Below are 26840 nucleotides of genomic sequence, written 5' to 3' on the forward strand. Positions count from 1 at the left end.
AAAATAATGTAATAAGAGAACATTCACGACAAAAATATTACATTATTAAATATAACTCTATACATTAAAAGGACAAGGACATAGTATAAGATGAGAAGATAAAGACTTTAGGACGAAGACATCTACAAGAAAATTGAAGGATTAGCTTAAGGACTAAACTTATATTACATATATACTTAAATAATTAAATCTATTTAGCCACAGTCACATTCCTACATAATATATAAAAATAAAGCTTCAAAATATTCACAGTAGTTTTACATTTGAGTTAACAGAACGTTATACAATAACCTCCTAAAACGCTAATAAGAAATCACTGTTCTGTCCCTTTCTTATTTACATAGAATAGTTAAAGTGTGAAAGAGACAAAACAGCTTTAAATTCACACAAAGGAAAAACAAAGCATTGGTCCATCACGATAAACATCTCCTTACACGTTAGTAATAGTCAACCGTCTCGGACTTCTTGGCCTATTTATATTGGTTCCCGATCCCCTAACATGGACCTGTATAGAGGGAACATCGACAGCGGAATGTAGACTTGCAGCTCTAGACGCGCGTGGTGAAGGCGCACATACTCTAAGGTCTACAGTGTGGAGACTGGCAGCTCTAGAGGACCTAGAGGTGGTGGGGACGTGGTCGGAGGGGGTGAGCGCGGGGAGGTCGGCGGCCGAGCGCGAGCGCCGCGGGGGACTCTCCGGTATTAGGGCCATACCACCCATACTACCTACGAATACCGAGTTCTGGAAAGAGGTTATAAAAAAGTAAAAAACAGATGAAGATTGTTGCAGATTCCACTAATAATAAAAGATATGGTTGATAACGGTTATTCCTTACCATTTAGAAATTAAGAACTTTCTAACTGATTTTAAACGCCTTTTATTAATTACATTTATTATTTATCACCACGTTCCGAACCCTTTATAAAGAGCGTGATTACGGAATGACTGAAATCTGTATCGCATTTAAAATTAGTTATATAATACTCGTGTAAAATCTAACACAGTCAAATTCTAGGAATAACCATATGAAAGCAAAACACCACACCACTTACCACAGTAGAGTTTGAAATAAAATTGAAACTGTAATTGATTCTACTCCTCTTGAAGTTATTCCTAGAATCGATATGGGTATTAACAATACAAATATCACAGCTTTACATTCATTTTCAATATATTCAGAAATACGTGTATCTTTTGTGAAGATAATATTCGACTTGGAATTGTAAGTCGTAATAATTACCTTTAGCATTCAAGCATAATGTAATGAAAGGAGTCAAATATACGTACACGAATCTTCACTCAGCACAAATATGTACTAAGCCCTTTCTTTGGATACAATGGACATCACGTGATTCAACGATATCACATTTTTAAGAGAGCTTTTATTGATCGTGCTTTATTCGTATGTCTGAATTATGAGACGAGTTTTTTTTAGACTCATTTACCATGATTTTAACCTATGTTCTATGCTGATCATAAAATCCATCCTAAAACTGATCTGGGGAAGGAATGCGTTTAGGAAAATTAATTAATTAGCTGCCAGACTAGACTTTTTATATGACATCTCCATGATCAAACCTAGTTCTTCTATGTTCGCTTACACATTAACTTCTGCACTGAGTTCTACACCTTATTTATTCAATCGAATATTACCTTCACAACACTATGATATAATTCACAATTTTATAAAATTATACTTACTTGTCGTGGTCTATGAGCAAGGTATCCACACGGTTGGTACGCAGAGAATGTCCCCCCACAGTCGTATGACACGCACCCCCTTGAGAGTGACGCTCGATGCTATAAAATACACATTATATTATTTACTAGCTGTGCTCCGCGGTTTTGCCCGCAATGCTCTGCTCCTGTTGGTCGGTCTTCCTTGATAAATGGGCCATCTAACCCCGAATGAATTTTTAAAATCGGACCAGTAGTTCCCGAAATTAGCGCGTTCAAACAAACAAACTCTTCAGCTTTATAATATTAGATACGTAGTATATTATTATTAGTCTGTGATATTAGTATAGATGTACACGGAAGTAAAACAGAATAATATAAACATTCATATTTTAGTAGCTATTTTACACATAAAAATTTATTCTTTCTTTCTTTCTATTGCTCTTGAATTTGCATGTTTAGTCAAATTCATTTTCAGGGTAATTTCAGAATTTACAAATTTTCACTTAATACTGTAGTGCTCGAAGCTCAAAGGCAACCTATATTTGAATAATTCATTATGCGGTTTATTCAACGATTGACCACTCGAGATTATCGACCAAAAGGTAATTTCAAATACCATAAAGAAGAAAATGATAATATAAATAACTAGCTGCGCCCCGCGGTTTCACGCGCTTACCTCCGCTCCTATTGGTCTTAGCGTGATGTTATATAGCCTATAGCCTTCTTCGATAAATGGGTTATCTAACACCGAAGTAATTTTTCAAATAGGACTAGTAATTCTTGAAATTAACACGTTCAAACAAACAAACAAATAAACTCTTCAGCTTTATAATATTAGTATAGATGTTTATTTCAATAAATAAAATATGTAAAAATACTCTGAATTCTCTTACAAGGGGTGGCACGGAGACTGTCTCAGCGAGCACGCAACTCTGACGATGCTGCTGTTGGAATTTTGGTTGATATGGTTCTAACATTCTGCAAAAAGAGTTATTTATGTAATAAAATTGAAAACGGGAATATTTGCAAGCATTTCTAAAACATAACCGCAAGTTTTATTATCTGAAATGTGCTGTAAAGAAACTAATAATCTTATGTAATTACATACATTGAAGCAGCTATTATTTATTATTTATAAATTTACTAATGTTGGTACACTTATCATTATTTTAAACATGTATTTATTACAATTCTTCAAATATTAAAGAGTATCTGCTATTTAACACGCTAGTAGTACCTAAAGACAAATGTCCAGTAATTAAAAGCTTAAATAAAGATAAAAAGCATAAATAAGGCACAAAATCTACGTACAGCTTATAGACGCACCTGATCTTGCCCCAGCGGTTGAAAAATAGAGCGATTGCCGCTACCCACAGGAGTAGCACGAATGCTACTATCAGGGCTTCTTCGGCTCGAACTACTATTGCACTTCCATCTGTAGAAATTGAGATAATATTCTATATAATAATCAGCGTAATAGTCCATATATTAAATAGTTCTGTACATGATTTAAAAAAAGATCACCGATTGAGCTCAACTTCTTAAACTATAAGTACCTAAACTGTGATCAAAGTTTTTTTTTTTCAATTTCACATGTAATAAATATGCTGAAAAACTTCAATGTGTACATTAATGTGATATGTTACATGACAATTTAAAAACTTCTTCTAAATTTTACTTGAATTATTACGTTTCATTTTATGCTAGAAAAATGAGAAATTGATTTAGATAAATTGGGCAAACAATGTCTCAAAATGGAAAATAGGAACATTTGGCGAATGTATTTTTAATGATACATGTGAAGATTGTATTTGAAAAGAGTAAACTATACGGTTTTCGGCTCGTTATTTTCGGTAGAAGCTTCTTTTCAGGCTATTGATAAAGATAATTTATGTGGCATTTCCAAGCAATCCTAAAATAAATGCGAGAGGTTAAGTGAAGATTATAATAATGGTCGTATATAATCTTATTTCAATTATGTACGAATTACTGTAGTAAATGTTTATTTTTAATACATAACGGAAATAAAATTTTTCTATAATAATAGATCAAAAAGCTCTTACAATCCATCAAATAATTCAAAAAAACGTAATTGGATATTTTCAGAACGGCCTCCAAGATATAATCCATTAATTTAAGATAATTTGCAGTAGGAATCTAAACTGAATCATCGGATTTGAGAGCTATATCAGCAATTTCTCTCAAGTGTTCCGTAATGCGGATTTGCTTGCTGATAAAGATTTCTCGGAATTAATATTGACTTCTGTTCTGTGTCTATTTGGTTATTTCGACTATGTAATGTATTCTATTATACTTTATAGTTTTATGTTATATCTTCAAATAGATATTTGAAATTTGATTTTATATTATGCATTTTGGAAAACAAAAATCAAATGACTCAGTCTCAATTTTAAAAAGTTAATTGAAAACATCGCTCGAAAATATGCACATGGCAGGTTCACTTTCTAACGTTGGGAGTAATTTTGTGATAATAGAAAAAGTGTTAGTATCAAACAACTTTTATCACTGCAAATTAAAATAAATTGAATTAAAAGTAATACACAACTTATGAAAACAAATAAAAAGACTAAAAGCGATGTTCCCTGACAAGGCCTTGGCTTAGCATAATGTCATGATTCTGAGACCATGACGCTGATATTCTGCCAAGACCTATTCGAGGCAGTTTAACGTAGACAATTTAGGGATAAAATAAATATAATAGAAATAACAAAAATATAAAGGTGATATGAAAAAAATGAAAAAACGTTTATAATTTATGAATGAATAAATAATAATATGTATATGAAATCCTTAGGGATACTATAAAAATTTAAATAAACGAGGTTTCACGTATCGGTATAAATTGGTACCGACAGTGTGGAATGAATTAAAAACAGTTTACATTTATGAAATATTAAATAAATAAGCTCTGTAGATATTTTCGAAAATATTCCTTAAAAAGTCAAAATTTCAAATAGGTATTTGTTTCTTCCTCAAATTCAACGATTTATTGGAGTATGAAAAATATTTCAACACTGGCACACTATTTAAAACTATTGCGAAAAATTCTCAGTTACTATAATAGAAAAAATATAATAAGAACTTTTTATTAAATTAACTAAGCTATTAAAACTTAAGTCACCAAAAATTAATATGATAATTGTGATTTTATAATTAGGTGTCACAAACAGGACTGCTAAACAAGTCCTAACATACAGATAGTATAAGTGGTACCTTGTATAGAATATAATCTATGGTAGTACTAAGTGTACTTCAAGTGCTCACCTATTTCAGTAATTGACATGTTCCCGCGGCTCTGCACTGGGTATGGTGTGACGGGAGTCGGATGGAGACGGAGGATCACCTCCGCTGGGGGACCGCCGGTCGCACCACTCCATTCTGTGGAGTTTAGTGGGCAATTATCTAAAGGATTATCTAATATTAAACTCTAGTCTGATAAGCGTGTGGAAATTTCGATAAATTTTTAAGTTGTAATTGGGCTATACACATAAAATATAATATGTTAGGTACTTAATTTTGTGTACATTTTGTAGATAATTAAAATCAAGCCTCAAGTGTTTTTTGTTGAAATTATGATGAATTTTTATTTCTTATTTGGCTTTAAACACAAAATATACCTACTATATAAGTCAATTTTATAAACATCTCGACAAGTAGTTATGTTACACTTTTGTTCGATACAGAATAGAAATTATAACTCCGTTCTGGTTCTTCCGTAAGCGGTAAGACATGTCTTTAAATATATAAAACAATTCATTAATTTACTTTATTGATCTCCTAAAATCTGTTAATTGGATTATCAAGATTGGCCTTCAAGGAAATACTGAATTGACGTCTATAAACCCTTTTAATAAGTCCACGAGGTTGACATTTAAATTCATAAGACTAATTTGTACAATTGGTAATCCATTGATATAAATAGAAATTCGAACAATTATTAAAATGGCCTTGCCCTTTGTCTGGTTCAATGAAGAGTAATTTGTCATCGTTTTATAGATAAGTTAATTCGATTATTAAATAGCATTTATGGTTTTTTAGGGTATAAATTAGTACCTAAGCTAAAATAATATATGATATAGGTTTATGTATAATATCATTAATTGTCGATAATTTACCTATAGGAGTTTTTACTGCTACGAAGGTCATTATTTTTATAAAAACTTTACTAGCGATAACGTTAAGACTTCAGAAACAGCAATCGCTTACAGCTTCCGCTATTAACTAGGCTGTTAGATTGCTTTTAAATAAGTATTCTGCTATGAATCATGCTTATCAAAGCATGTTGATATACATACATATTATTTACATATAATTATGTTATGAAGTGAGTGCATAGATTCTTTGCAGTTTCGATAAAATGGGATCCAAAATATATTTGTAAAGATTTTTTACAAATATATTTTGGATCCCATTTTATATATATTATATTTATAAATATATATATTTCTTCTGTTGTTTGTCGCTATACTACTCTAAACGGTGACTTTTTTGTCTTGAGGCACATTCTAAAACGGTTTATTATTCAAGGTAAAAGTTAGTATAATAATATAAACTTGATTATTTAGCACTTTTGATTACTGGCTGATAACTATAATAAAAGGGTAAAAGAAAGAAAGAGAACTTACCAGCAGATATTCTTGATGGTGAAGGAGTTTGACGAGTTATTGTTTCTGTGGATTTCGCATCAGTGGATGTATCTAGAAAATAAATGAGCCATATTAGAAACAGTTATTAAATTAAATAATATCACTGTTTGTAAGTAAAAGTATTTTCGAATTGAATGCTGTATTCAATTAAACATATTTTTTATATTTTACAGTTCTGGACATGATTATAGTACCTGGAGACGAAACTTGGTCCAGGGCCCGCGGTATTTAACTAGTCATATATATATTTTACCCTCTTCGTTAACAAAACATACTTTACAGAAGAAATTACTTGAGTATATAAATTATACGTTTTACTTCAAATTAAATAAAATTAAGTCTCTTAGTCGATATTTAACAGAAACACAAGCTGTGAAATATTTTCCATGACAAAAGGAAAATAGTTTGGAAAATCCAAAAGTGCACGCCTCATAATTTTTTTTTAATAATTATTTATTAATTATTATTTTTGTTTATTTAATAACAATTAAACCACATCGAATCAGACCCTGAAAAATGAAAGGGTTCTATTCCTGAGCATACTCAAGCGTAAGAGAAAAAAAAAGACTCGATTAGTAAAGTATTTCGGTCGCTATCGTGTTAACAAGAAAATCCTCCGCACATACAGACACACGGACGTCCAAGACAGAACTTTTTTAAACTGTTTTTTAACTAGTTTAAATAACAAAAATGACATCAAAAATATCATGAATGTTAAAAATAGTGTTTTTTCTTAATATGTGTGTGTATGCATTATCTTACAAGTGCAATGTATGATACATAAAGACATTTTAAGTTTGAAAAATCAGATGTTTTGCGCGAAGTGACAGTAGTACCCACCTCAACGCTTCGCTTATGAGGCGTGCAATAAAAACACAATGCTGTTATCTTCTTATGCTGCAATACCTTAATATTATAATGATCAAACAAACACTTCCACTGTACCTATATATACCTATATGATATTATCGAATTACGTAACATTATTAGTTGGTTCCCTACATAATTGTATACCATTCCCTTGGTATAAATGCTACGTGTTCATAATATCAAATAGTGATGAGAAATTAACTTCGTAAAAGTGTTTCGATTCAATTCAATTCAGGAAACGCTTTTTTATAAACTAGCTCTATTTTTTATTTAGGTAACTTCATTAATCATTACGGTGTACGGAGAAGAAGTCAGGAGGAATAAATGAATATTTCAACATTCTACCTATAATATAAATCGTGTCAAAACTCAATCGATTCCCAACTTTTCAAGATTTAAACTGTACATGAACAAGCAATTTTACATTTTTCTATACATTTATCGATAAATCTATATAAATGAATATAATATTTACTCAGTATCAATAAGATTATGGAGATTTTCTGCAAGTACCATTTTACACCATTTTTCATTCGAGCTTTTAAACATCTTTCAGAATTATCTTTAATATGTCGAGATCAAAACAAGGATAAAGTCAATGTAAATAAATTGTCCCTGAAAAAATGTTTAAAGTAAAAAGTACGAATGAGATATTTTATTATTCAATTATATTTTTCTAACATTTAGGTAAGTAATTGAATTTGAATTTGAAACTTGAATGAATTCATTCAACCTTTCGAGATAGTCCGATAAGTAAATAGAAAGCTTTAGGGGATCAGCTCCTTTTTTGTTTCAAAATTTAAAATATTTTTACAGTACATGATAATAGCAAAAGTTATATTAAAAAAATAATGAAAACCAGAAAGCTTTATCTATAAGGTATTAAATGACTTCATAAACAACAAATACTTTTTATATTACTTTATCTCCTAAAGAAAATATGTACAAATAAAAGTAGTAATCCTACTTTTTAAGATGAAAGACGAAACTTTCACTCCATTATAAGTTCAGAAGTTTAATGCGTAGAAAGTAAAGCTTTGTGTAAAGTTTTTCAGTGGATCGAGTTACACCACAAATGCTGTTGTTTTACATTAAATAAATATTTAATTGTTCATAATATTCGCTCTTCTAAATTTTACGGTTAGTATAATCGTATTTCAAAAAATATATAGGTATTATTTTTAAACCTTAGAGTGACCTTAGATAATGCAGTATGATCAGTATTCCAACCCTCTGAAGTATATGAAGGATATAATTTACAGGAACGCATTTTATGAGCCTCACGATGGATAGGCTTAGTACTGAGGAAAACGTCTTCTGCCTTTAATATGAACTTGGTATCACATTAAAGCCACTACACTATACTAAGAAAGTTCGAAACAGCGAATATTGAATATATTTATATATTTTTGTCTTCTATTTCTATGCCTATATTATTGCATCAATGCTTAGCATTGTCAGTAGGAAGCTGCTGAGTGCTGATAAAGTTCCGCCCTTATAAGGCAACATTTAACTGAAGCTAACTAAAACTTAGCTCTTAACTCCTTTGTTAAGTTCTGTGAGCGGTATTAGGGCAATTTATCGATTTTATCTCTTGTGGTAGCGTTACTGAGCCGATGGGTCAAGGTTCCTTCTATATGTACTGTTACATTCGAAGGTAATAACTGAAAGATTCACAAATGCTGATAGCGCATATGAAATTTCGATTTAATCGTGTATAATTGGATTTTCGTGTCTCACAAGAAGATATAACGTCCGAAGCAGAAATATGTATATGGTTGTGAAGTGCCTGTGAATGTAGTATGGGTTTTAGAATTCTAGATCTTCTATATAATAAAAATGAATCGCTAAATGTGTTGGTAAGCGAAAACGGCTGAACTGATTTCGTTAATTCTTTTTTTATAATATTCCTTGAAGTACGAGGATGGTTGTTATGTAGAGAAAACGAAAACATGTACTACGGGCGAAGCCGGGGTGAACCGCTAGTTCTAAATCAAAGGACCAATTTTTTTTTATTTTTTTATTAAAAGTTGAACGAATCGAGATAATTCCTAGCTTTGTTTGGTAGAAATAGGAGCAGACGTCTCAGTGATATTCAACTTTTAGTAGGATATTTTTTAAATAATAGATGATAGATATAAAATATAGGTTATTGCCGTTTGTTCAATATTGTGACGATATTATGAAAATTGAAAGATTTACTAGTACCGTTGAAACTTTATGGGTACTCAAAAAGTTAGACGCACAATAACAGGCATTGCATGTCCTATTTCAAGGTTTATTATAAATCAATGAGAATGTATTATGGAAGCTTGGTAATAAAATTGTTTGTTGAAATCAGGTTGTTTATACTTCTTCTTTTTGCGTGTCGCTTTGGCCGTTATTTAATATTCGAATGTTTCTTTTATACTTACTTTAGTGTAGTTTCATAATATCGTTTGCAAATAAAGCCTGGCACACTATAGTGTAGCACACTATATTTATATATAAATGTCGATTTCCAAAAAGGGAAAAAAAATTTAAAACAATAAATTGTTAATTATAATAACTTAAAATAATTGTATTAAAGTAAGGTAAGGTGAACAAAAATAAGGTGAGTATAATAATTTTACTTTAAATTTAACAATCTATGAAATATGTTGTGCAAACAAAACATTCAATAGTAATTAGCAAACCGCGATTTAACTACTGAAATTATGTTTTCATTTGAAAGCGTAATTGCTTAATTGCCGAGACCCTAATTTTTGTTGTAGGGCGTATAATTATCAAGGAAAACAGACGCTGTTCGGATAAAATAACATCCCTTTTACTGCTCACAATGAAAATTAATGTTAAATAAAATTGCTTTTGAAACGTTCATAACGTTTAGAATAAGAAAATAACGGAGAAACGATAACAATGATGAACTACACTTGCAGCTGTCGCATTTTGGTTCGGAAAGGAAATTGTGCCAAGTCTTCTCGTTTAGATTATTTTGTTTTACTGCAATATAAGAAATAGAAAGTTATATAAGAATGTAATTTGTAGTATTGTGTTCGTGGATAGACTATTATAGCGTTCGAAATATCCATAGAGTTTTGAGGTGAATTGCAAACGTGTACCAGGTTGTCATAAGTTTTAGGAATTCTTTAAAACGTAGCAAAAGAGTGATATAAGAAAAAGAAGAAAGGCTTTTTTACGTACGTCAACCCTTTTCTTCCTAAACTACAGACTAACTCGGCTCATTATTCACAAACGACGATCCGAACGGAATTTTTACAATTCAATTGGGATACTTATTTCTCGAGGGATAAATATCCGGATTTGTAAATTGCATTTTAAAGAATTCGGAAACGGCCCTTGGGTTGTTTATGTAAAGGTCAAGTGCGCACAATATTTACTGAGGATCGGGTATTTATTTATACCTTGGTTATAAGTTTTATAGTTTAAAATTCGTTGTTAGTCTAAGGGTCGATTTTTCAATGCTTGGATAAAACTTATCCGTCCAATAAAGTATTACACGATAATATTAAAGTGTCACGTAAACTGTCAAATACGGGCAATGAGAATACGTTTTTAAAATGGTAGTTTTATACATTATTCGACGAATAAGTTTTAACCAAGGATTGAAAAATCAGCCCTAAGAAGTATGTTTAGTATAATATCTGTCTATGATAATATAATATAAGAAAAAAGTGAAGCTTTAATTATTTTGGTCTCAATATACCTTTATTGAGTGTGACTTAAATATTTTTGTAGATATAAATACGAGTATACAACGAAGGAAAGCTTTTATTATACCTATTTGTTATAATCCATACTAATATTATAAATGCGCAAGTAACTCTGCCTGTCTGTCTGTTACTCAATCACGCCTAAACTAGTGAACCAATTTGCATGAAATTTGGTATAGAGATATTTTGATACCCGAGAAAGGACATAGGATAGGTTTTATCCCGGAAATCCTACGGGAACGGGTTTTTCTTTGAAAACGCGGGCGAAGCCGCGGGCGGAAAGCTAGTTTCATATAAATCCGATAAAATTTCATTTGACGAAAATGATTTCAAAACCAAGAAACTCTGAAATAATTTAAAACGGGGCTTTTCTATCGGTTTTTTTTAAATGCCCAAATTGTGTGTTTTTCATGTTACCTAAATTAAAGTACCTATCTCCATTTTGGGCGTGTTACACTTACACTTAATTACTAACGAGTTTCTTAATTGCGTTTTAGTAATGGTCCCGGGGGTAATGTAGGAAACTAATTTGTGTATTTTATTGTATAGAAATTTGTAATGAAATAGTGGTTAGGCTAAATTATATGTTTTACAAATCCTGTCTATTAAAAAGTATGGTTTTAACTAATTATACAAACATTATCAAAATTTGATAGCATTTTAAAAAAGGTCTTATTGAAGTTTTACAAAATGCCATAGTTCAACTTCACCGTACGTTGGTAATGCGTAATTTTGTTATGAACTTTTAAATTATCTTAGAAGTATAATTATATCACTATATCCCACATCTCACATCAATATGTAAGTTTTCTGCCAATAATATAACTCTTAAACTGCAAATTTTAAATTCTATTTTTCTTTATTTTTGAGTGAGAAGCCTCGAGAAGGAAGCGATGCGACTAAGCCTGCTCTGGATTGACTGAAATTTTAATAAAGGCGGACGAAAATTTCACTACCGCAGTCAACGGATTTATTTCCTTTTTACTTTTACGTATTCTTTCCGTCTTATTTAAATAATGCAGCTGTTTGTTTAGCTGAGCGCTTAAGATTCATTTCTAAAATATGCATTGTATTAAAAAAAGAAACTTTCTTTAGAGATGGATTCACAAGATGTGAATAAGAAAACGGAATATCTTTTTTATATTTAAATATTACATACAGACACCATCCACACCCGAACCCAGTCAATCAGCTTTAAACTTGGTGTTTATCACATTAGATAGACAAGATTTTCCATAATTGGTAACTTTAAGATTTTGTATCAAATTCATTAATTGCTTTCACCAAGATTCTGAATTTGAATATCAGAAGTGTAAAACATTATACAACAACTCAAAATTTTCCTCTATATAATATCTATAAGTATAACGGAACTCCTTTCAAAATAGACTGCATATTAATTATTCCCTAGGCTATGTTCAGGACTCAGGTAACTTGTAACTATAATAAACTAATTTTCTTAAAGCTCTCAGTCTCATGATACTTGTTTAAGCATTATAAAGTTTTAGTTCTTATTATCCTTATTTAAAGAGGTTAAGTTTTCCTTGAAAGTAACTAAATGCTGTTTAGTAAAACTGTTGACTAGAGCGCAAAAAAACTAGAGAACAAATTATTTTACGATAAAATAATTTGTTCATTAGTACCAAAGTACCTTTCTCTAATAATACTATCTATTAACAGATTCCGGAGGCATCTCACATGCACTTCATAATAAGTTATCTACCTTGTTTGTATGTTTGCCAATCGATCAATTTAACCGAAACTTATTTATGATCAGTTTCCTCGCCTGTGTTCGTATAAAGTTCAGCCTGTTTAAATAAGTGAAAAATAAAAATATAATGTAAAACGGTATATAAGGTAAAGTTTAATGTAAAACGTTTTAGCCCTATTTATATATTATTATTAACTGTACTACTAGGTTCCTTCCTCTGAGAAAAATAAACAACATTCTCGTACAAAGCTGATCACGTGCATGTTCCTAAATGATTGAAACACGATGTAAAAGAAAAAGGATTCTATCTTCAAATAAATAAGGCTTTCAATTCTTTAAAGTTTGTTTCACATGCCCATATTAAATCCAAGACCAATGAATATATTTCATCCAAGCTTTCACAATGTTTATTTAACGTGTTATTGTTACCAGTTTTGCGTACTCAGAAAACGCTTTTACAAATATAAATATTATGTTTGGAATTTGTATTAAATATCTACGAAGAAGTATAACGATTGATAATAAAAACTGAGGAGATCCTTGATGTTTTGATGTTAGCGCTTCTTAAATTATGTAGACTTAGGAGCGGTGTTTGTCGAAGTACTTTCAGACATGTACTAATTAATTTTAGTATGGAAAATGGTATAGACCTGGCTTTCCATGTCAAGAGTTTGTTATCTGGTCTACATCAAGGGCTGACAATGAAGCCCTAGCCTTAAGCTAATCTGATGATTGAACAAAGACATGGCTACAAGATACGAACTATGTAGGGATTTGACACTTTGCCTAACAACGGAATTGATAATAGTTCAACACGAGATTATAAAGGGCCAATATTGTAAAGGAGCTTACTTGGTGAGGAATTTGGATTGAAATTTACTATCAACATAATATAATACATGTATTCAATCATAAATAGACATTTCAAACCAATTATTTAAAAGCATGGCACAAGAACTAAACGCACACCCAACTAACATTGATGATGCTGAGACGATTACCTGTTTTATAGTATCGTTGACGAATAGTTTTTTAATAAAAAAATCAGGGAATTGAAAAATACTTTGTTTTAAAGAAAAATACGAAGAGGTATCTATAAGATAATTTGGCGTACAAAGTGTTGTTTAATAAATAGGCTAAAAGTTTAATAAAGAGGCTAAAAGTTTAATTAAAGTTAAAAGTAAGTATAGCGTTAACAATTATTGCGTTTATGTTCTTGTACCAGCAAACAGAAATTTACATAATAAAACAATGTTACTTATCGTACCGCTGAAACCGTCTTAAATGTCTGTTTACCCATTCTAGTCGAGAAAATGTGTTGAGAAAGTTCATTGCACTCTATAGTATTTCCTTTGGACATGCAATGGCATTAACCTACCTGAATGCAACCAGGTTTTGCAAATTTCTTATACCGAATACTGCAGGATATATCCTTCTATATGTGTAGAATATCAAGGCTATATGATATTGTTTGAATTGAATATTACTTTATAAATACCATAAGAAGGAATTGTTACAAAAAATGATTATCACGAGAATCCATTACAATGCATTAATCTAAGGATAATCCTATAAAGAATAATCTTAATCTTAATACTATTATAAAGGCGAAAGTTTGTATGGATGTATGGATGTATGGATGTATGGATGTTTGTTACTCTTTCACGTAAAAACTACTGAACCGATTACAATGAAATTTAGCACACATATAGAGGGTAACTTGGATTAACACATAGGATAGGTTTTATCCCGGAAATCCCACGGGAACGGGAACTATGCGGGTTTTCCTTTGAAAACGCGGGCGAAGCCGCGGGCGGAAATCTAGTAACCTATAAAGTAAAATCCAGCACTTACAATTAAAATGTAAAGAAAACCGCAAAAAGGAGATCACAGGAATAAATCTCAAGAAGGAATATTTTTCCGCTTTTGCAACATTTTTAATTGCTATTGGTCAATTATTATTAAGCCTATAAACCCTCCGATCTCCGTATAACTATCCAACACAAAAATAATTTTTAAATTAGAATAATTCGTTTCTGATATTAGCGCGTTCAATCAAACAAATTCATCAGCTGAAATGATTTAGAGTTTCAAGATTAATTGCAAATCAGTGTAAACAATATCCATTAGTGTTTGACCCTCTTTAAATACTTAAAGAGGGACAAACACTAATGATTTGGATATAAAGGTAATACATTGTTTGGGCAATCAATCAAGCAACTTTAGCGGAAGCACGCACCACTAATTTGTCACATGAATTGACCTTGTTATGTCAATGTTTGGGAGTGCCTTGGAGACCTTATAATTAGGTAAGGAGCTACAATATATTGAGATAGTATATACGTATTAGTTTATAACAAGGGTTGTGCCTGAAAGGGCAAAAATATGTAATTTACTTTGCAAGGAATATAAATCCTGGAAAACACAGCATTGCAGTTTCTTCGTAATAAAACGGTCTTATTTTGAGTAGAGCCGGATTTCATTTCTGCCAGGAATAGATATGTTTAATTCATCATGTAGGTACTTCATTTAGAAAAGAAATGGAGTTTAAAAAGCTTATTAGATGTTATATATACTATACAAATAAAAAATTTATAGGTATATCGTCAAAACAATATTTCATTTTAATTGCGATTTCACGCCAATTTATGACTAACGTTCTCTTCGACATCAATTTGTTAGTGTAGGCTGGTGTAGGCCGTGTAGGCGTTACTATACCTCTAATTTGCGTGATAACTAATGTATAGGTAATTAATAATAGTTAAATGTAATTAATTGCTTATACAATAAATTTACATATTATAGCCAAATAAAAAACCAAAATCTCATTTTAAACATTTGTCAGGCAATTAGTTATATTTATTTAAAAATGTAAATTGCGACTATAATTTCTTGGTGAAGAATGTAAATTTTCTTCTTGAACATGAAATAGAATGGTTTTTCATTCTGTTTGTCTCCACCGGCTGTAGAAATTAGGCTCTAATCTTACGCATCACCGCTATCCGAGTGTGGTGGTTGTTTTTAAAGCTTTCATATTTTTTTTTTTTAAATCATCAGTATATTTTATATAGAATGGTGTCAAGCTTCAGAGAAAATATTTATGTCTTAACATAAGGAAGTCGATATATCATAAAACTATAATATTACTTTTCGGCAATATGTTTTGGAGACGTCGTTATGTCGTACATCAAGTGTTGAACGAGAACGTTTCGTTCCTGAAAATTGAAACTAGCACATTTATCATATTTTTGAAAGTCATTTTACGAAACAAGCATATGTTTTAAATATAATCTGATGTTGTTCATTCTGCTAGTAGATTTATTGAAATGGTCACAGTTAATTTGCTAAATTATTTGAATTTTAACACGTACTTTTTTAATAACTAGAAGATAAACATACATATTATCGATTTAGTTTCAAAACTCATAATTTACCCTTTCTCTTTCTCCATACAAAACAAACAAAATGCAGTGCAAAATTACAAATCCTTTAAATTTGCTATTCTGTTCATGTCACTCAGTTATTAAGACAGTCATTTTTTTATGTTTAAAACATTTTTAAGTATGCTCAGCTCTTATTGCACAGATTTAATCTTGGTATTCTGAGCTGTAGAAAGATATTCTGGGAATTCTAATCCAAACTTGTTACAGGTTTAGGTGAAACAAACCCAGCATTCCCTTTCGTTTTTCAAGGCAATAAAGTTTTCGTGAGAAAATTCTCTGAGAAATATTCTCTGAGAAAAAACAATCAACCTTTTACGTGTAGTTAATGTTTTCTTAAGAATTCTTGGAACAAATGTGGTTATGAAATTATACGAGAATAGCTGTGGTTAAATATAACTAACTGCCTCACTTATCACTAGTCACTACTTAGTGTCTTAATGCTATTAATGAAAATGTATTCTCTTACTGGAATATTAAAATATGTGTTACGTTCATTTTAATTTCTAGACGTGGAAATATTTTATGCCATATTCAAATGAATTTTATATAAACTACTAGCTTTCCACCCGCAGCTTCGCCCGCGCAGTCAAAGAAAAACCCGCATCGTTCCCGTTCCCATGGGATTTCCGGGATAAAACCTATCCTATTTCCCATGATAAAAAGTAGCCTATGTCCTTTCTCGGATATCAAAATATCTCTATACCAAATTTCATGCAAATTGGTTCAGTAGTTAAGGCGTGATTGAGTAACAGACAGACAGACAGAGTTACTTTCGCATTTATAATATTAGTATGGATATATGCACAATATAAACTATCTTATTTCTATTACCTAATTGATTTTTTTTTTCAATTTTCTAGTTAAAGTCGATAACTACGATACTCGTTAAAATATTGCATCAATTTTTTTTAAGATACAAAAACAACAACAAATTTTTATCAAAATACAAGTAGGTAGGTACATGTAATATAAATCAGAGTATAGAAATATTTAAAATGAAACTGGATCTAAGTAATGTCTCTGTTGTTATAATTTTTTTATAGACTTTTACATCTGTATGAGAATGAATGAAATGTATCTTACCTATTTGTCGTTTCGCTCGTCCCCTTCTGGATCTGTAACGTTTTGCAACCAGTGTTCGGCTTCCTCTCATCCAGTCTTTGTTTTCTGTAAAAAAAATGTATTAAATAATAAATCGAGATATCTTAAGACTTAAGGTCGTCGTTAGTATTTTAATAGCTTATTGTTATATAATTTGTATAATAATTGACTTTGGAGGATATTAGATACGTGCTAAGCTGCTCCTTTTTTAAGTCGGTTAAAAAGTAAGCGAGAGTAAGCGAGAAGAGTATTTGATCGACGTAAAAATTAACAACTCAAACTGAAAACATGAAACTGATGAGTTGATAAAAAATGCCTAAGTAATTCAGGATGTTACGATCACCTTAGATCGTAAGAGGATTGATACTTATGCCTCGTAAAGTAATAATGTAGAAGATATATTATCTTTACCCGAGAACATTTTGCCAAAAGTATCAGCGTATGTTAAAAATGTACGAAAAATAGAGATGAATATTAGATGAAGACGTGAATATGCTGTTGAGGTGGAAGTCAAGGTCCCCTAAAAGATATTTGTGTTTTTCAGACAATTTTTTCCCGATAAATCTTGCATTGAAATATGCAGTTGTACCTCCGATGTGATTATAAAAATGGTGCTACTTATTAAGATAAAAAATATAATTTTATTGTTAGAAGTGACTAAAAACTTTACTATCTACGTGATAGCCTAGATCAGCCTAATCTGTTGTAGAATAATTGAATAATTGTTTATTCTATTTTCAAAAAGTGTCTGTAGACTAAAAAATAAACATACAATTTTCATGACGAAATAACGGAGGTAGCTGTGAAATTGGTGCATCTACTATGTAAATGTATGGTATGTCTACCCTCTTTTTTTTGTAATTTGAAAGTCTGTAATCTGCTTCGTTGTCAGTTTTTTTTCTGACAATCGATGAGAGCAGTGTTTTTATTTTATAACTTTAATTGAAGGTCATATTTTCCACTTGTTGATAAAATCGTTGATATATTTAACGTGTTTGTTTACAATTTTTTTAATATTTTTTTTAATTTGTTCTGGCAGATAAGATAAACACCCAGAAATTGTGAAACAGGCAGCAAATATTCATAAATAAATGATATTCATCGATTCTCTGTTGGAAAGCCTACATATCCATTGGTGACAGAGGCCAAAGCCCTGCTTTAACAGTAACTATAGCCTGTGGCATGGCGTGCATCGTTCTGCAAACAACGGCAACGAACCGACCCAGAAAAGGAAGGAAATTAAGGTTAGTGGTTATATAAAATCCATGTTTGTTTAGATTATAATTATATCGATGTGAAGTGACCGCGCTAGTAAAGCGCAGTTTGATTGGTTTGATATTTAAAATGACTGTGTAATTCAGTTGGATTCACTTCGTTTATAACAATAACATAATAATTATTATAATGTAAACAACACCAAATTCTGTTGTTGATAATTAAAATTGATATTATTTGTAAATTCTTACTTTCTAAGTTAGTAATTAGAATTACAAACGTATAATTTTGGTAAACTTTATGAGTAATAAATAACAATTTATCAGATTTATGCAAGCAAATTCCCACATTCGCTCAAGCAGTGCTTAAGATAAGGCCAGTAAGCCGGTATAATATACTGGAATAATTACATTCAGACGCATGTTCTGTATGGTCGTCGGTGGCAGGCTTCCTTGGTAATTGGGTTACTAACAGTCCTCGGCTTGTGAGAATTGGAATTACATATCCTTTGTGAACGTAAGAAGTGAGAATTTTGGAATCTAAGAATAGAAAATTGGGGAACCAGTATTTTTTTATGGTATTGCATGTTGATTTTAATTATTTATGTTATAACTACAAAATTTCGAAGGGTTCAAATAGTTTTCTAGTTTGCAATTTAAATTGATTAAAATTGTGTTTTGGGCTATATTTTTAAACCGAAATTTAGAGAGTTATTGTATTAAATTATAAGCATTTTATTACTAAAAATATTTACACTATTTTATCTACTTACTAAAAAAATATTTCGACATTGTGCGTAAAAAAAGTTCACATTGCGATAATTGAAAATAGTACCGACCAGGCAAAATTATATAAAAAAGAAACCTAGACCAGTAAAGTAGGCTAGTTTTGCCAGTCCATAACACTACACGATAAACAGACCAAATAAACGGAGCCATAAGTTTCAGGTCTCTAACGAAGCTAGGAACGTAGCTAGTTGTCTGAAATAATTAAACTTTGCGAAGTAGCTAATTGGTGTGTCTGTTCATCTTAATACCAAACAATTCACAAATTATATAAATTTGTAATTGAGAGTGTACACGTGTATTTGAAGAGGAGTTTTAAAACTTTCCATAATCGTGAGGGTATCAAATTTTTCGATACAAATGATACTAAGAGAGAACTTGAAGGGAGTTTATAAAATTATTTTCTATGAAATTTTGAAATGTTCGTATGTTTATTTGTTCGTAAATGCAATGCTCAGTTGTTTTGTTATAAAATTTAGGGTGGTAAAAATCAAATGTTCAGTTAAGGCATTACCGCTTTCTCAGAATATTTCAATCATTGCGTCAGGAATGATATATACCTATACTTAATTTTACTAAAAATACATGTATTTTTCTCATATGACCATTCATAAAAAAAAATAACCAAGCATACTCGTCTAAAAATAGTACGGTCTATTCATAAAACTGTCTTTAAAATTCGTTTCCATATTGAGGGTCTTTCAAATTATATATGCTTCGAAAATAACCACAGGCTTGGGCATTGATTTTGAAATTGACTTTGTTATTTATTTAACTGTAGCTTGGTCTAATGATATATTATAAGACGGACAACGTATATTCAAGTATTATTACTTTCAGCCTTTTGTTTTGATAAATTGAATCGAAAATTAAAATCTACTAGTGATTTGGTAAATATAAAATATGAAGTGTAATAATAAGACGGTATCTTCTTTCGATTCTTTGCTTATATTAGGTACTTACAAGTATAAATTTACTAAATGTTTTTTGATAGAAGGTATAATAATAATAATTATAATAATATTAATTTATTAATAGATATTATATAGACCCAGTAACCTGTCCACATATCACCTCTTTCCATATTCCAGTTATTTATTTCCATTTTCTGTAATAGTCCTACCTCGGCCGCGGACTGCCCAGGACTGTATCTCTATTATAGTGTAGTCATGGGCAGGCTGCGGCTGGTGTCCCTTAACACATTAAAACTCTCAAAAGGGCCTCTGCGTGTTGGATCCGTGTCCCCACGTAAGCCTTCCAAAAGACCGGGTACCGTCTTTCTGGTGGTACCCGAGTATTATGGAGATGAGAAATTAATAGATATGTCGATTCATGAAGTTATATGAGATAACTTTTGTGGCCAAATGGTTTTCTGTAATTTCATTTTTAAACCAATTTAAAAATGTTAAAATATGTTATAAAACAAAGTTTATACATGAAATACAAAGAGAACCCTCGAAATTGTGCCAATTGGCACAGTATCTTCTTAAATATCTCCAACCCTTTAATATTTTAGCTTTGCTTATCTTATGCAGCTTATATAATATAAAAAGCCATTCGTAATAAAGAAAAATAACCGTCCTATTTAAATTTTAAGCGTGGTTGAATTAATATTTTAATAAATAAATAAAATTATGTAGTTCTTGTGACGTTTATCTCCATCACTTACTTATTTTATTTTAAAACTAGCTTCCGCCCACGACTTTGTACGTGCATCCCGGTTTTTCCCCGTTCCCGCAAGAATTTCGGGAAATCCTTTCTTAGCGGATGCCTACGTCCTAACATCTATCTGCATGGCAAATTTCAGCCCGATAGTCGATACGTCCAGTGGTTTGGGCTGTGCGTTGATAGATCACTATATCAGTCACCTTTGAGTTTTGTATATAGATATGTGTGATTCAATTATTCACGTAAAATTTTGTTACATCATTAACCTTTGAAGAGCTTTCAAACTTAAATTGAATTAAAATCCTTATTGAAGAACCGTAAATACTAAGATGCTAAGTATACGACACTTCTTTAAAGATTTATATCACATGTAAACTCCGTCGACTTGTCTGACTTTCAAACTCGCGAGAAACAAACCGAAAAGTCGGTTTTAATTAAGAGATATATATAGCACTTCTTCATTACTTCATACCATTTAATTTATCTTCATTCATACGTAAATAAAGTAGCAAATAACTTCGATCCTTTGATGAGACTATATCCAACAGGAAATATCTTTGATCTGTGATCAGAAGGGTCGTTGCCTTGTCGCGTAGGCGGCAGATAAAAATGGTCTTGTAACTCAGTTGGATAAAGTAATACCTCTTCTTGTTAAATGGAAACCGCAGTGGCTCAACTAGGTTCGTGACTAGAATGTATCTCTAGAGTTTTGTCGCCCGTCCCCGTCAGACTTTGTTTTATAAACATTGCATCTTAGATTTATTAAAGTGAAACTTCTTTAGGCGCGTTGAGAGTAAAAATTCAAGATGCGTCATGTCAATACCGTCACGCCATGGAGTAAGGCGACGATTTTGGTATCTTTGAAACTTGCAAAAGAAGTTTCACTTCTGACACGTGTAGGTACGTGTGCTCAGCACACGCCCTTTTTGTAACCAGACATCACCTCAAGTTGAAAGCGTAAGGAGTAAGGACTATTAAGGGGTTTAAATTGAATATACGAATTCATTGACCCAATGAATATAGGTACCAACTAGTTTAAGCTTGAGTTTGCGGTTTATGTTACTTTTATTGTCCATTCCCTTTTATTGATAGTTGGCAACCCTCACTTATTGCCATTAAAGTGGTGTGTAGTGTTTTTTCAATGTTTGAAAGTTTTTGATAGTTCATAAATCATTATTTAAAAAATAATCCATTAATCCGGACATAAAACAATCTTATGAACATTTCTACCAAAATTTAAATGAATTATAATACACTTTTCTGACAGATTTTAGCGCGATTTATTCTAATATTCGCGTGAAGGAGAAAGTATTTTCTTAATGAAATTTAATAACAAATTTAATTAATGATCTTTCTTATCGGGTTTTCCTAGTCACGGCATCACGCGCCCACAGTATTACTTTACTCTATGATCACACGTGATCGGGTGGACTGATTTCGATAATTCTTTTTTTATTATATTCCTTGAAGTACAAGGATGGTTCTTATGGAGAGAAAACGTAAATATGTACCACGGGCGAAGCCGGGGCGGACCGCTAGTAACATTATAAAATAAAATATCATAGACATCATTTATAATATAACAATTATTTTAAAAGTAGAATATTTTCAATTCATCTGCATAAGATAATTAAAATCTATAAATAAATTTCTTTCTTGCTTTATCTATTTAAATGTATATCTATATGTAATACCTATTCAAATACAAAGCATTTCCCTTTAATAATTTCCACGTAATTATTTCACAGCATGTCTTCATAGAACTAGTTAATAAAATAAACCAAGTGTTACCTCTGGGCAGTGCTTTGTTTAATATTTTGCTTTAGCTGTCTCACACCTGTGCAGAACGCAAAATGCTTATAATAACTGGGGACTTTAACTGCTACCCTCATTTATGTTTTGTAACTAGTTAGTTGTTTATATTATACTGTGGTGAGATTTTATCCTAATTAAGGTTTAAGTTCAAATACTTTTAGGAGATGCAAAGTTGTAAAATTAGAAATTTTGGTAGAGTGCATGTCTGCATTATGAAGCCACGAAATTGCAATCAAATTCAAAGCAAATTGAAAATACATTGCAGGAATTTATTGAAAAATATTTATCATGGATTAGAAAACTTTCAGTTCTCTAATACAAACTACAAATTCTTCTTTAATACATATTACATATGTAAAATCGTATAGTATTTTCGCATTATCCACTCGATTCGCTCGTTGCACGTGCAGTTGATCGAAATTAGACTGGATATTTTATTCTAATACCACCTGCGTTCTATTTCACGTATTGTAATTGAACAAATATCCGAAATTTGCTCTATTTTGAAACTAATATTACCTTCATATATAGCATTATTATGGTCATACTAGGAGGAATATCTAAAAAAAACGGTTTTTTATTATCTACTTTTAATTTACGTGGTTTATTCGAGACAATACAATTTTTACGCGGGGTTCCTTTCAAGTCCCCAAAAGTCCGTCCGTTTAAGTTGAAATTACTAGGACTGTAATTAGCGCAGTGAACATAGAGAATCTCTAAATCTGGACATTTTTGTAAAGCTCCACAAAACATTTCAAAGGCTGTCCGAGGCTTTGTTAGCGTGGATAATTTACAGAGAGATATTCTACACAAGACGTGACTAGATGAAAATTTTAAATACATACTATATTTGTGGTTAAAATAAAATTGTATAAGATTTTACGTTTTCAGAATGGTTAAAATTCTTCAATTCACTACTTCACATTACTTGTATACGTAGTAGGTATAGGTATTATTGTTAGTCTGTGACATTACCACACTAATTATATCACTTAGGTACCTACTCATAGGTAATGTGAAGAAGTGAAATAACTGCATTATCTATTAATAAAACATAACTTATGTAAAATTATGAAAAGGAAAATAAACCGACATGATAGACAATGACTCCGCAGACAATGGAGTAAAGGAATATTTTAACGGTAGCGGCATTGTTTAAAAAAATAAGCTGAGTAAATTCCTAGCAAAATAAAGCAAGTAAAACGAACTTGGTACAGCACAAAGTGACACACATCGAACAACGATAAGATCGAAGTTACATTTGAAGTTCTTTATTTCGTTTCGCATTGTTCTGAAAGCGCTAACTACGACTGAATTCAATAAATCCACATCAAAAATTTCCCAGTGATATTCTACGTTTCATATCTTCTAAAGAAAAAGGAATAACGTTTTTAAGTTTTTTTTTTAACAGCCAGCGCCTCTAACTAGCCAGTAACTTTTTTATTTGGCTTGGTCTGCGTTGAAATCGGCCTCCGAGCCGAATTGCGGTCAAAACGACTTTATTACTTTTTTAACAAAATTCATTAATGTAGCTTTGTTTATGAGAATGCCTCATTGTTATCTACTATTGAAATAAAACAATGACATCTGTGTTATAAAATTGCAATGTGATAAAAAGTTTGTTTGATCGTATCCGAGATATGAGTATACTTGACCATATTATACAGTACTTAAAATATAGAAATACGTATCATTATCGCTCATGATGGATTTATTATAACTATATTTGGGTTCATAAGCATAAATTATGCGTAGTTCTACCACTGATGACGTAAATATGGTGTGTTTAGATTACATTACCACAACATGATTTATGATTCCACCTAACCTATGTCAACAATTTTAATTATTCAGTACAAATAATTTTCAGATAAAGTAGTAACATAATGTGATAGGTATATTGATTGTAAATAAATTTCATTCATACGAACATTAATACAATTGTTGAGGATATATTTCAAGAAATATTTTCCAATTTTCTTGTTTGATTTACGGGAGTAGGTACATATACCTTTATTTTCCAACAAATTTTTATATCACGCATTTGCTATGTATAGAAAGTAAATCGCTCATTAAAAATTCTCTCTCGAATTCATAAATTACATTTACACGTCTCGAATTCTTTGCTCATGAATACATCATAATTTCCCGAATTGTACTCGAATCGAGTGCTCATTATCCAGCGTAATGATTTTAGGATCACCTGCCCCTGTAGTTGTACCATAATATTTTAGCAGTATTATTACTAATGTGGAAAATTGACAGCGCTACTTATATATGTTTTCTAACGTCATCACTTTAGCATACTGGAAATAATCCTGCTTAAAGACATCATGGTAACACCCTGCCCTTGTACCATGATATTTTAAAGCAGTATTATTTTCAGAATGAAAATATGACTATATAGGTTTAGCGTCATCACTTTATCTCAGTGGAAATAATACTGCTATACGACATTATGGGTTGTGTTATGGTATAGAGTAGCAAACGAACAGACGTGTCACCTGGTGTTAAAAGAAATACACGATTCATAAGTAGGTATATCCTTTGGGAAGTGAATGTGTTAAATAGTAACCTGGTATTTCATTTATTCGCTGAAAATTCACGTGAGCTGAGCTCGCGTAACAAATTACAAGTTAAGCGTTAGTGGCAGATCCTGTTGTGGAATTATGCGAGGATCATGTTCATGTGAGACGAGATTTCATGCATTAAGTACATTTTAATTCGTGAGTACTCGCGTATGCACGACTTAACTTAACTGTCTAGAACTTCAGGAATTGAATAAAGTCAATATTTAATTTACAATAGCTTTTTATATTATAAAGCTTTCTTTATGATAATATTATATTAGAAACTAGCGGTCCGCCCCGGCTTCGCCCGTGGTACATATGAAAAATAGATGTTGGCCGATTCTCAGACTTACCCGATATGCACAGAAAATTTCATGAGAATCGGTCCACCCGTTTCGGAGGAGTATGCAGACTAACATTGTGACACGAGAATTTTATATATAAGATTGAACTTGAAATTTTCATATCACTAGATAGGTAAAAGAATATGTACTTAATAGGAGATCATATTCTGTCTGGATCTTAATAATTTGTAGTCCTTTTGACTTCGTTATTCAAGATTTCGTCCACGGTAAAAAGTAACATGTCCTTACATTACTTACTATATAAAACTACGTTTACACAGTGGATATTTTACGTTGGCAGTATTACATTTAAAGTGGGGTCCTATCAATAACGATCCCTTTACGAAGAGACAATATGCCCGAAAAATATGCTTATTCCGTTTTTCTTCTTTATCAATATCAAGGATAAGAGTTTACTTTGGGATAATAGCGAACAAGAAGTCATACTAAAAATGTCGATTATCAACTTATTTTTTTTAGCAATAGAGTCGAGTTAGCAATAGAATTTATTTTGCTATATTAGTATAATGTTATGGTAATATATTCAATGTAAATAATGAGGCAGCTTGTTACACACAACAGTGAAACCTATCGTGGAAGCGGTGTTATTATAATCTTGTTATAACTCAGTTTTAAATAAATAATACATATTTTTATTTAAAGATAAAGTGTCAACAAAATGGGATTAAAAATAAAATGTTTTCTTTTACATTACAGCTTCTTCTTATTATTATTCGTATTCACAATTTTGTTCTCAAAATATACAACCAGACGTTAATTATTTAATATAAAACAGTTACGCAGATTTATCCTTCATGTCTTGAAATAGAAAGCAGAAGCATCAAACTATTATTAGACTTCAAACGCATCCAACACCCAAACAAATCAATCAATTACAAAATCTTTGTGAAATGTATTGCGTGTAAAGAGGATTACAAACATGTTAAAAAGTTAAGGTCTTATCATTTGTTCGAATACTCTAGGCTTTTTTAATGTTAACTATATATTTCACATTAATTAATGCCATGCTCCTAGTAAAAGCGAAATATTAAGGTGAGGTGAGAAAAAAAACTTCAGCAAATGTCTTGTACACTAGGAATACACGTTTTTAAGGTTACATACTTGTTCAATATAATAGTAATCAGTAATCACTGCGATAATCACGTGATCAAATATTTCAATAATACACAAATATTTTACCAAGGGTGGGAAATCTTAACAACGCTTTTCAAGAAATGTATTAATACATGCCCACGG

General features: G+C 31.2%; 1 protein-coding gene across 2 annotated transcripts in view; it reads right to left on the reverse strand.

Moving 5' to 3' along the window:
- Window positions 1-202: 202 nt before the first annotated feature.
- The window catches only part of LOC149483383 (uncharacterized), a 32057-nt gene continuing 5419 nt past the window's right edge, over window positions 203-26840 (reverse strand). The window contains exons 2-8 of one of the 2 annotated variants that reach the window (XM_089702949.1): window positions 17169-17252; window positions 6328-6399; window positions 4967-5080; window positions 3008-3116; window positions 2575-2659; window positions 1703-1801; window positions 203-742 (exon numbers count right to left, since the gene is read on the reverse strand). In XM_089702949.1, the coding sequence (XP_089559075.1) occupies window positions 431-742; window positions 1703-1801; window positions 2575-2659; window positions 3008-3116; window positions 4967-5080; window positions 6328-6399; window positions 17169-17252 (875 nt within the window). In that variant the 3' untranslated portion in view covers window positions 203-430. Of the gene's footprint in view, window positions 743-1702; window positions 1802-2574; window positions 2660-2992; window positions 3117-4966; window positions 5081-6327; window positions 6400-17168; window positions 17253-26840 lie in introns of both variants that reach the window. The other variant, XM_089702948.1, reaches the window with a different exon arrangement.

This window comes from Colias philodice, chromosome 13, assembly GCF_061535455.1.
Source record: "Colias philodice isolate Cphi_HAF_F1 chromosome 13, ilColPhil1 Martin Lab GWU primary, whole genome shotgun sequence".
NCBI classification, from domain to species: Eukaryota; Metazoa; Arthropoda; class Insecta; order Lepidoptera; family Pieridae; genus Colias; species Colias philodice.